The 12,778-nt window shown below is 40.7% G+C and overlaps 1 protein-coding gene across 1 annotated transcript; it reads left to right on the forward strand.

Annotated features, from left to right (window-relative positions):
* The first annotated feature begins 6,688 nt into the window (after positions 1–6,688).
* LOC130667199 (uncharacterized) lies at positions 6,689–10,302 on the forward strand. Its single transcript, XM_057468691.1, has 2 exons — positions 6,689–6,782; positions 6,875–10,302. The coding sequence occupies exons 1-2, from the start codon at positions 6,689–6,691 to the stop codon at positions 10,300–10,302; spliced, it is 3,522 nt and encodes a 1,173-aa protein (XP_057324674.1).
* Positions 10,303–12,778: the final 2,476 nt, after the last annotated feature.

Consider the following 12,778-nt stretch of genomic DNA (forward strand, 5'->3'; position numbering starts at 1 on the left):
TGGCAGCACTGAATTAAGTAGAAGTGACTGATGACCGAAGACGCCCGAAGTCATGCGGGGAGTAAGTTATTATAATCGGAAGACGGAACGAGAAACGACACTTGTGACCGGAACGGTTGGACCAGACGGACCTAATGGAAGCTAACATCAAGTAGACGCCAACACCCAAACGCCGCAAAAAGATTATCAGATAATTATTTAATTGCGACTTGGGTTTTCTATTGTGGAACCAAGCGATAAATTAAATCCAAAATTGTTACAAGATACCAGGCAGGTAGCCGATACCTTTTAAAAACGTTACTGATTGCGTCTGAATAGCAGGTTGAAGGAGAGTACGAGGATTGGTAAAAAGACAAGGGTTAGAACGAGATGGAATAATACAGAACAAGATTAGGACGATTACGGATATAAAACCAGGACAAAACCAGGACGAACACCTCGACGAGGACAAATTGGAGGAAAAGTAATTGTTGTAAAGGTATTTATTTTAATTTATTCCAGGCAGGAAGCCGGAAAAATTAATAGGATACGTAGTTGAACGTTGGTTATCGTCGCGTCTCGATTAATTGTCCGTAAATAAATAAATTAATTAGTCAATAAAAAATTAAATAAAATTAACCGAGATTAAATTAGATAAAAATTAATTAATTTATTAATTAACTCCAGGCAGGTTGCCAGAGCTTTTGCGTAGTAAAATATTTCCAGGCAGGTTGCCGGAAATAGTCTAGAAGTTTCCAGGTGGATCGTGTAACCCACGCACCGGAAATTGTCGAGTCTAGTCATCAAATCTAGTCGATATAAAATTAATTCATTCATAAGATAATTAAAATAAACTCTAAATAAAATATACAAATGGTCTCGGGGAAAATTAGGAAAAGTCTCTCGGTCAAGGTCACTGATAGTAATTAGAAGTTAAAATAAAAATAATTAATTTAAATAAAATAGATTAATCAAATAATTAAAATTAAAAAGAATTAAGAATTAAGTGTAGTACATAGAGGTATTGAAAGACCAGCAAAAATTTTGAAAATTTTTTTTTCGTTGGTTTTCTTATGATTACTCCGGAACCGTACATGATAAAAAATTTTAAGGTCCAGATCTGAAAACTAGAAACTTGAGGCTACAATTTTCTTTTTTTAATTTTCTTATACGATCATTTTTCACCGAGTTACAGTATGTTGAAAATCACCTAAAAATTTCGGATTTTTTTTCTATCCCTTAATTTTTGTGACCAGTGTAGTAAAAATGATAGTATTTCAGTTTAAGAATGTATATGTGTATGTATGTGTGTGTGTGTTTTGCTCACGTGTAAATGTGCTTGCGTGTGGGTGGACACATATACGCACACATATGTACACCTACACATAAGAGAGTATCCACCTGTAGTGGGAGTTCAGACGACGCTCTCTGGAAAATCTCAGAGTGAGGGTAAGGGCCCAGGAATTCGGACACCTAATTGGTCATGCTTTTCCCCCAATTGAGGTCAACTGGAACGCCCCGAAAATCGAGACCCAAAAAATTGGTCGTGTGAACTCTCTCTCTCTTGACCAGGATCTCCAAGTGTGCCGATCATAAATCAAACTTAGGTTCAGTGGCCTGGTTCACCCGGGTTCCTCCACGTAGAACGGACAAGTATATTTTTAATTAGAGTCAGTGAGCATTGTACTAAAGGTTCTTCAAGTATATCCTTTTATTTAAAATATTTTCGCCACGGTAAATACTGCAAGGTGGAAACCCAGGTATGTCAATAAATATTTAATATAAAATTCCACAGATAAAATTTTGTAAGAGACTAAGAAATAGTCTGGTCACAAATTATTATACTTGAATTTATATGGGAATAATTAAATTTTGTAAGAGACTTTGAGAAATAGTCTGGTCACGAATTTTTATATTTAAAATTGTATTTGAATAATTAATTTTTGTTAAGTGCCGTTTATCATTTTTATTCGGTTTAATATTGTATTTGGATAATTAATTTTACTAAGTGTTGTTCAACATTTAATATTGCGTTTAAAAGTGTAATGAAATCATTTTTAATAACTAGATTTTTGTAATAGATATTTAGCAAACCAGAACATTTGCACGGTTTTACAATATATGTATTAAATTTAAACAGAGAATTTATCATTTAATTTAACCTTCACCAACAATATCATTAAGACAAAAACCTCTGGAGTTCCCGGTCTATAGGCTTCGGCTTGGACGAAATACTCACAAAAACTTAAATAATTACGTACCAATTTTTGGACGTAACAATTGTATCATAGTTAGAAAAAACAATTGAGAAAAAAACAATTTTTTCTTCAAGGATCTCATGAACCTGTAAAACTGTTAATTATTTTTTTTTAAAGCTATTACGAGCTCCCAAAACATACTACATTTTTAGACCAATCGGTCAAGCCAATCCTGAGAAAAAAAAATTTTTCTATTTCTTACATAATATTTATTTTCTTGGCAACGGATTCAGTTATACTTCTGAAACTTTTAGGATCTTAGTATTTTATTAGTACCTACATATCTTCTAAGTATCATTCAAATATCTTTCCGGGGCTGATTCACCATACTTATACCCCTAGGGCCCTTGCTTGTAATTTATAACTAGAATTATTTTCATTCATTATTAAAAAAATTTGTAATAACCAAATCAAGATTGAATTCAGATAATATTTTACTTTTTAGAACCGGAGTTTTTAAAAGTTTTTAAGAATCGTCGTAAACTGAACGAAACAGGTTAGCCTAGCGGACAGCTGACGTGCCTTATAACACGATGGTCGTGGGTTCGAGACCCGTCACGGGTTAAATTTCAATAACACTTTTCAGCCAGGAAACATTAAATACACATCAATACTAACAAAATAAGTTAATTTAAAATTGAATTAACATTATTTTTATTTCCCTTGCGGTTTTGGAAATACCGAAATAATTCCGGAATTAAACGGTATAAATACTGCATAAATATGGTATTATTCAAGTTATTTTGGCCAGTTTTTTTGCCGCATTACTACCAAAAATTTACGAAAAAAATTCAGAATATTTACGGTAATAAAACAGAAAAAATACGGTATTTGAACTGTTCAAATCTCCCGCGCTCAGCTAGTCTATTCTCACCGTCGATATCTTATCGCCGGCATTACCGATCAGTCATCCACTATAGGCGGCTCCGCTAGTCGCATTCTCATTCAAGGGACCGCTAGAGTGGGGATGAAGAAGACGGATGCGCTGTCTCTCTCACTCTTCAACGCTCTCTCTCACTCATATAGTTACAGTGATTTCATGGCTGACGCCTCGTGCTCTCATAAATCGTCTCGTAATATCATAATCCCTTGCGTTCTCAGTACAGTTCTCAATGCTTTTTGTTAATAATAATTTATCTTAATTATTTATTGCATTATTTTTGGTCTCATTGTTTATCTCAGCATTATTTTACATTAATTAGTCTCACCTCGTGTACCGGCACTTTTCGCGCCTCGACGCCATCTTGGCCACGTGTTGATCGCGAGTGTAATTCTCATTAAATTAGCATTAATAAATAGTAATTTATCTCAAGTCTCATCATAAACAATTGACATAAAGTGTAAATATTGTAAATAAGTTATTTATAGTGTTTATTAATTGAAATCGCAGTGTTAAATAAATTTATTCATTGCCCGCCAATTCACACACACCAGATCCTCTCATCCTCTCACTTAATAATTAATTAGTTATTAATTATTTAAACATTTTTTAGTCCTTCGAGCCGGATCGTGTGAATTGGTTGAATAAATTTATTTAAATTTATTCTCAGTGACTAAAAGTGACGTTTTTGGTTAGTGCATATTTTTCACTTCAACACAGGTGCATTGCGGAGTACCCAGGACGTGGTACTGCACTTGTGGAAAATAATTAAGGGACACCACAGTGCAAATTAATTATTGTGAAGTGATCAGTGCACAAGTTACTTCTCATTCATCAGCGTCTCTCATCTGCGTCCATTTGCAGCAGTTCTCAGCGTCTCATCATCACCCAGAAAACTACTGTCAGTTTGTTCTGTGTCTCCTTAAAATTCTCAGACTCAATTGAGCATTGCATTGTTTTTTGTGTGTCTCATTAAGCTTTTTTACAGATATGGCTACTGTATCTAACCGAATTGTGCTGCAGATGCACCGCATCTCAATTTTTACCTCTGTTTCGGCATCCGCTGAAGCCGGTATCATTGAATCTCTCTTATTGCGTGCAGCCAACGCAAAGTTGGACCTTCTCACCGAGCACTGGAACAAGTTCACGGAAGACCACGAGAAACTACTCTCTTCGAAGACCGACGTGACGGTAGAACATAAATATTTTACCGATGGTTCTTTTGAAAAGGCCCTCAAGATGTTCCAAGGAGCTCAAGATGCTCTCCTTCATCGCATACATTAGTTGGAAGCAGCACTGCCCTCACACGGCAGTGTCCTGGCCAACTCAAGTCTCATCGTGCCAGCTGGAAGTAGGCTTAATGTCCCTACTATCCCTGTGCCCAAGTTCTCAGGCAAATATCAAGAGTGGAAACACTTCCACGACATGTTTGTCTCGATCATCGGAGAAAATACATCTCTCACATCTGTTGAGAAGATGTACCACCTCAAGTCGGCATTGGAGGGTGATGCCGCACGTCTCATCGCAAACATCAGAGTCACTGGGGACTCGTTTGCATCTGCCTGGGACGCTGTTGTCCAACAATATGACAACAAGCGTCTTCTCATCTCAGCGCAGCTGGACAAGCTGTTCAGCATCAGACCAGCTGACAGCAACTCTGCCAAACAGCTGAAGGCCATCATCAACACTGCCAACGAGGCAGTTCAAGCTCTCAAGGCTCTAGGATCTCCAACAGAGCACTGGGACCAGATCTTGGTCCATCTCATCGTCCAAAAACTGGACATCTCATTACGCGAGGCCTGGGAAGTCCATTTAAGCACTTCAACTGAATTCCCAAGCTATGAGGACCTGCGTACATTTTTCATCGGTCGCGCCAGAGCTCGTGAAGCCATGGAGGGTGGTGCCTCACCTCGCAAGCCATCTCATGATCCACGCAACCACCTGGGTACCAAACCTCGTACCTCAGCAGCTCAAGTACATGTCGCAACAGCGCCCCCGTCTCAGCAATCTCAGCAAAGGCAGTCTCAGTCTCATCAAACGCACTCGCAGTCTCATCCACCACCAAGAAATCTGCAATCTCATCCTCCTAGATCTCAATCTAACACGACTCAGTCTCATCCATTACTTCCGAAAAGCACACTCTCATTCAAATCGGACTACTGTCATTGCTGTGAGGGCAATCACTTCATCGTCGGATGTCCGAGATTCCAGGCAATGTCTCCGGATAAACGATTCCAGCTCGCAGCGCATTCTCATCTCTGTCGAAACTGTCTTGGCGACCACAGTTTCGAAAATTGTAAAACTAAGGACCGTCGTCGCTGCAAGGAGTGCGACGAGCCACACCACTCCATGCTGCACTACTCTCGTCTCATGAGACTTACCGAAAAGCCACCTGCAGCAGCTGCTGAAACGCAGCAAGTCTCATCACCACCTGCATCTCATCCCGAAGCTCAGCCGCAAACATCTCAGCAATAACAATTTCGCTCTTTTCAAGCAGCAGCTTTCATCTCATCTGCCATCAGCCGTGCTCCAGATCACAAACCAGTGACATCTCGACCGACAGTGCTGTTGGCAACCGCACATGCTCTCATCTCTCACCAATCAGGTTCGTCTCATCGTATCAGAGTTCTCATTGATCCTGGATCAGAACTTACTCTGATTTCTCAAGCTGCTGTTCGCACTTGCAGTCTCATCTCTCAGCCATGCAACATACCTTTGCAAGGAGTTGGCAATATCTCATCAGGAAAAACCTCAGGCATGGTCTCATTCACACTGCAGTCTACCATCTCATCAGAACACGCATATCTCAACGCACACATTCTCAAGAACATCACAGCGCAGATTCCATCAGTCACAATCTCATCCAATCTTTGGTCTCATATTCAAGATTTAGAACTCGCCGACCCAGATTTCCACAAATCTGGCAAAATTGACCTTCTCATCGGCGCAGATTTCTACGGTCAAATTATCCGACCAGGTCTCATCACAGGAAGTTCATCAGAACCAATAGCTCAACAAACCATGCTTGGCTGGACAATTCTCGGCTCAGAAGAGGTTTTGGCGCCCTCTAGGGGGCGTCAGACCAAGCAAGTACCACCCTCTTCGCGGGTTCTGAGACTATTACTCCAACCGTTAGCGGTGCCCACTTGTTTTGCACCTTGTAACATGTGGCAACTCCGTGGTTGCAGGAAGCCAATAGGTACCACTGCGCGGGTGAGACCTACCCTTTTGACTGTCTTAAAATTCTAAGGTATACAAGCCCGTACAGAATCCTATCACAAGCTATAGTTAGCAAATGATAATCACTTGGAGATGACGGTAGAGGGCAATCTTTATTAGTTGCTGTCCTACGATCCAAGTGGGATAATGTGGAAGAAACTCTTTTAGGGTAATGAGTTATGCTGCAACTCACCACTTATCTGCAGCCTGTAGACCAATACAGGGAATTGGTACCATGGGGGCCCCGTTCCAAGCCCCATTTCGGCCAGAGTCTCTTTATTTCCTGAGATGGAAGGAATGGGGGGCCGAGTGAGGTAGGACTCGTGGTGGCTGTGGTTAGATACCACACGCAATGGGGATTTTTGATTATACCCCCGGTAAATGTCCACTCTTGGTTCCGACTGAGAGTGTCGTCTGGGTGGAAGAGATGGGATTACGCAACGCGAGTATGCCCAAAAGGGCGAGGCCTCGGCTTCCGGTCGGCGGAAGCGGACTTAGGTCCACGTTACATTAATTAATTGGACAATTCTCGGCCCAGTTCATGAACAATCTCATCATTCACCTAGCCTGTCTCATCATATCATCTCAAATGCTCAATTGCACGACTCTCTCACCAAGTTCTGGGAACTTAAAGAAGTTCCAGAATCCTGCAACGAAACTCTCACCGTCGAGGAAGCTGAGTGTGAAGCTCACTTCCTATCAACACATTCTCGAGACTCATCAGGACGATACATCGTCCGTCTACCATTCAAATCATCATATCAGAAGCTAGGTGAATCTCGTCATATTGCGCAGCGCAGTCTCAACCGTCTCATGAAGCGTCTTTCTCAAAACCCAGAACTTCAAGATCAATATACTACTTTTCTCAACGAGTATGAATCACTTGGACACATGACTCGAGTCTCATCTACATCGCCTGAACCTTCTCATGTATATTACTTACCTCATCATTGCGTTGTTCGCGAAGACAGCGAAACCACCAAGTTGAGGGTAGTGTTCAATGGATCAAGCAAGACATCATCAGCCAGCTCTCTCAATGATCATCTGCATATCGGCCCAAGTCTTCAAGCAAAGATCTGTGATGTACTGCTGTACCTCAGAAGTCACAGATTCATCTTTTTGACAGACATTGTTAAAATGTTTCGTCAAATTCTCATCCACCCTGATGACAGGGACTATCAGCGCATCCTCTGGACAGAGAATGGTCTCACTGTGGCTTATCAACTCAACACCGTCACATATGGCACTCGACCAGCACCATATCTTGCTGGCCGAGCTCTCAAACAACTTCTAATCGACGAAGGGTCTCAATATCCACTAGCAGTGGAACCCTTTCAAAAAGGCAGCTACGTCGACAACATCGGCGGCGGTGCCGACAATCTCAGCGATCTCAACGACATTGCAAATAATGTCGAAGCACTTTGCAATTTAGGTTGCTTTCTATTAGCTGAATGGAAAAGCAACCACCCTCAGTTCAGCAAAATCTCATCATCACTCAGTCCAGAAGATTCTCATTTATTCTCAGACCACATCTCAAAGATCTTGGGTCTCTCATGGAATTGTCAAGAAGACGTTCTCACATTCACTGGCAAGACGTCTCAAACTTTCAGTATCACCAAGCGCACCATCACCTCAGAGGCTGCTCAGCTATTTGACCCTCTGGGCTTAATCTCAGCAGTAATTGTCAAAGCAAAAATCATCATCCAGGACCTTTGGCTACAAAAGGTCGACTGGGATGATTCACTCTCACCAGAGCTAGTTCACCGATGGAAAACTTTCCGCGATGAACTACCTCAACTTTCTCATCTCAGAATTCCTCGATGGATCAATCTCATCCCAAATTCATCTGGCATCGAGATTCACGGGTTTTCTGACGCATCTCAAGCTGCAATGTCTGCAGTGATATATCTCAGAGTCTGTCAACCTGGCGAACAGACTATCATCTCTCTCATCTGCTCTAAAACTAAAGTCGCACCACTCAAACGTCTCACAATTCCTCGACTCGAACTCTCAGCTGCATTATTGCTTTCAAAACTGGCATCTCATGTCTCATCTACGCTGCAATTATCTCATGTTCCAATTTATTTGTGGACCGACTCATCAACAACACTTGCTTGGGTCACCAGTGAACCAACAAGATGGAAAGAATTCGTCAAGAATCGAGTTGAAGCGATTCAGCAAAATTCTCCAGATGCACACTGGAGATACGTCTCAGGAAAACAAAACCCGGCTGACTGTGCATCCAGGGGTCTAACCGCATCTCAGCTCATCAACCATCAGTTATGGTGGTCAGGACCCAGCTGGCTAGTTGATCCTCCCTCTCAATGGCCATCTCATCATGTTCTCAGTTCAGCAGCAGATGAATCAGAGCAAGTGACCTCAGAAATGAGACCTTGCCAGTCTCATGTCTCAACTAGTCCACCTCTCATGCCACTATCATCACTCATTCACTCATGGACTACGCTCACAGCTCTACTACGGCGTACTGCAACAGTATTCAGAGCAATCTCATACTTTAAGAAAGTACCTGGTTCATCACTCAGCATCTCACCTCTCACACCTGCTGAATTACAATCAGCTCTCATTCATTGGATCGAATCAACACAGCAGGAATATTTTTCATCAGAAATCTCAGTATTATCTCAAGGCAGTACTCTCAAGAAATCTCACTGTTTCACCCGTCTCACCGCATTCATCGATCAAGCTGGTGTAATCCGAGTCGGTGGACGTCTTCAAAATTCAGCATTGGATGCTGACAGCAAGCATCCAGCAATCCTTCCCAAGGATTGTATGCTCTCACGTCTCATCATCTCAGACTCTCATCTACGCACTTTGCACGGAGGTACCCAGCTTACTTTATCTCATGTTCGAAAGAAGTGTTGGATAATTGGTGGACGAGCTCCAATTAAAAACTTTATCCATCGCTGTCTCACCTGCGCACGAATGCGGGGAGTCAGATCTCAACAGCTCATGGGTCAACTTCCAACTCATCGGGTCTCACCATCTCTCGTCTTCGAGAACACTGGAGTCGATTACGCCGGTCCAGTGTCTCTGAAGTTCTTTCAAGGACGCGGTACCAGATGCTATAAGGGCTGGATCGCTGTCTTTGTCTGTCTCTCAACATCAGCCGTTCATTTGGAGGTTGTTACTGACTACTCCAGTGAAGGCTTTCTCAAGGCATTCCGCCGTTTCACTAGCAGAAGGGGAATTTGCCGCACTCTTCGAAGTGACTGTGGAACAAACTTCAAGGGTGCTGATCTCATTCTCAAGCAACTTCTCACCGGTGCTCTCAAGGAATCATCTCATCTACAGCAGCATCTCGTCAATGATGGAACCCAGTGGTCATTCAACCCACCTGGGGCTCCTCATATGGGAGGAAAATGGGAGGCTGCAGTAAAATCAATAAAGTATCATCTTCAGCGAACCATTGCTGATACACTTCTCACCTATGAAGATTTCTCAACTTTTCTCATACAAGTTGAAGCTGTTCTCAATTCTCGTCCTCTCAGCGCTCTCTCAGAGGATCCGGACGATCTCACTGCTCTCGCGCCCGGACATTTCATCCGAGGTGCTGCCATCAACACCATTCTGGAACCTAATCTCACCGCAATCTCAACCTCAAGACTATCTCATCTGCAGCATATTCAAGAACGCTTACAGCATTTCTGGGACCGGTGGTCTACAGAATGCTTCCAATCTCATCAATCGATCTCAAAATGGAATACCTCTCATCACGACATCGCAGTTGGATCACTTGTCTTGCTCTCAGACGAGCGGTATCCACCAACAAAATGGCCGCTCGCCCGTGTCATCCAACTACATCCCGGTGCCGATGGTCTCATCAGAGTGGTCACTCTCAAAACTGCATCAACAACTCTCAAAAGGCCAATAAGCAAACTAGTGCTATTGCCCGTCTCATCGACCACGGAAGATTCTCATAAACTGTCTCACTTCTCCAACGAGTAGGAGAAGGCGGGGAGAATGTTCAAATCTCCCGCGCTCAGCTAGTCTATTCTCACCGTCGATATCTTATCGCCGGCATTACCGATCAGTCATCCACTATTGGCGGCTCCGCTAGTCGCATTCTCATTCAACGGACCGCTAGAGTGGGGATGAAGAAGACGGATGCGCTGTGGTGACCCCGACGTGATAGTGAGAATTAAAACCGTAATTATTCAGCATATTTTCGGCATTTTTGCAGCATTAAACCGTTCTACCCGGAACAAAAATTATATATAATTATATAAAATTTTATTTAATTATATATAATTATATATAACATTATAAAGTTATATGTACAATAACTGTCATGAAAAAAAAAAAAAAAAAAAAAAAAAACCCGCCAACTCGTGGGCTCGATCCCGAGTCCTTATGATTTTAAGCCTGATCTGTTAACCATAATGCCAAATCGCTTATTCGAAAGTTGATACTAATTGTATTTATATCTATACAAACAAACTTAAGAAAATTGAAAACCTCAATTTTCCCGGATTCTTATTTTCACTTACATTCTTTTGTTTCAATAAGAAATGTGTGAACTAATAGAATAAAATATAAAATTTGACACTTTGCACATTTTCGATGATTTTAACCGCAGAAGCAAATATAAAATAAAACCAAATTTTTTACAATTTTTCATTATATCAGGATAAATCTGGCAAAATCGCAGGATATCTACGGTATAATTACCAAAAAAATACGATTTTATTATTATAAAATTATCGCATTATTGCGGTATTTATATAGCATTTTTTCGGTAAAAGTTCGGCATTTTTATAGTTTTTTTACGGCATTTTTTTGGTAAAAGTTCGGCATTTTTACAGTAATTTTACTATAATAATCTGGTAACTCTACAGTATAAGTACAGCAAAAAAACTGGCCAATATAACCATATTATTACCAAATTATTACGGTAAATTTACGGCATGTGTATTAATGCCAAAAATTTACGGAATTTTCACGGCATTCGCAAAACCGCGAGGGTTTTAACTTCCCGCTGAGAAAATCGACGATTTTCGAAAAATTCGGGAAGTAATTGTTTTCACCCCAATTTGCGAAAATTGAAATTTCATCAGATGTCGACGTTTTAAGGTCCTAGAAAGCTATTCTGACTATTTTAAGACTGATGTTCGAGTGTCAGTATGTATGTATGTGTGTGTGTGTGTGTGTGTGTGTGTGTGTGTGTGTGTGTGTATGTATGTGTGTGACCGGTCTATAACTTTTTAACGAATGAACCGATTTGGATGGTTGAGGCGGCAATCGACAGAGCTTGTTGGCCATCAACTTTCCTAAAAATTTCAGATCATTTGATCACGTAGACTCGAAAATATTTGCGAATTACGAAAAAAAAAATTTTTTTTTTCTAGTTTTATATTGATTTCTCAGAAACGACTCATACCATCAACTTCAAAATTTAATCAGCTCTAGAACTTAATGAAACGCGTCGATTGCCACCTTAGCCATCTCAATCGGATGATTCGTTCGAGAGTTATCGCGGGAGAAAGAAATGTTAAAAAACGCTTTTTTGCGAATATCTTTGAAACAACTGAACTAAAAAATTCTAAAATCTTATCAGCTCTAGAACTCAATAGGATACGTCAAGTGCTGCCTCAGCCATTAAAATCGCTCAGTTCGATCGTGAGATATCGTGAGAGAAAGAAATACTAAAAAACGGTTTTTTCGAAAACAATAGTATACAAAAGTATTTTCATGCTCGAAGAGCTCGGAAATGTATCCACAACAATGTTTTCGAGCTCAAGGAGCTCAAGGAGCTCGAAAACCGCAAGAAGTTTTGGGGCTGGCCCGCAGGGTCAACCGATAGACAGATTTTTTTAAAAATAATTTTAGGGATTGTGCTTGGTCAGGACTGATCATGCTTGGTCAACCATGATTATGCTTGCTGAAGCATGATCATGCCTGAATATTTTCCAGCCATAAGCATAAGTAATCATGCATGAGAGAGCATACTCATGCCTGACCGAGCATGATCACGAATGCTAATGGCTGGCAAATATTCAGGCATGATCAGTCCTAATGATTTTTTCTCGGGTAGGGTATGTCATTTCGGAGCAACATTTTTTTTTTTGAGTGTATGTTGAAACAATCATAGTTCAACACGAAAAAAAGATTTTCGCGCAAGATAAAAAATTCTATGTCGAGTACAACCCTAGCTCATTGAAAAATTCGATTTTCCCGTTTAAATAACACGATAAAAATTTTTTTTTAGTTTTAAGTATTGTTAACTCTTTGACAAATCAATAGATCGAATAGACTAATAAATATTTTTATAGGAAATTGAACGCTTTACAATAAAGGTATCCTATCATTTTTCGATAAATCCATCTGTTCAAAAGTTATTGGAGCTCGAAGTAAGGTTGGAGATCTTCTTACTTTTCCAGCAAAACTATCAGACTTATCACAAAATAATGTAAGATCTTTTTTG

The sequence above is a fragment of the Microplitis mediator genome, chromosome 4, assembly GCF_029852145.1.
Source record: "Microplitis mediator isolate UGA2020A chromosome 4, iyMicMedi2.1, whole genome shotgun sequence".
Lineage (NCBI taxonomy): Eukaryota > Metazoa > Arthropoda > Insecta > Hymenoptera > Braconidae > Microplitis > Microplitis mediator.

What these genes read in the sequence shown, in the direction of transcription:
- LOC130667199 (XM_057468691.1), top strand. Translation starts at nt 6,689, where the DNA reads ATGGGGATTTTTGATTATACCCCCGGTAAATGTCCACTCTTGGTTCCG. An exon ending in GATGGGATTACGCAACGCGA is followed by an intron (nt 6,783 to 6,874) that starts GTATGCCCAAAA and finishes TTCTCGGCCCAG; the next exon opens with TTCATGAACAATCTCATCAT.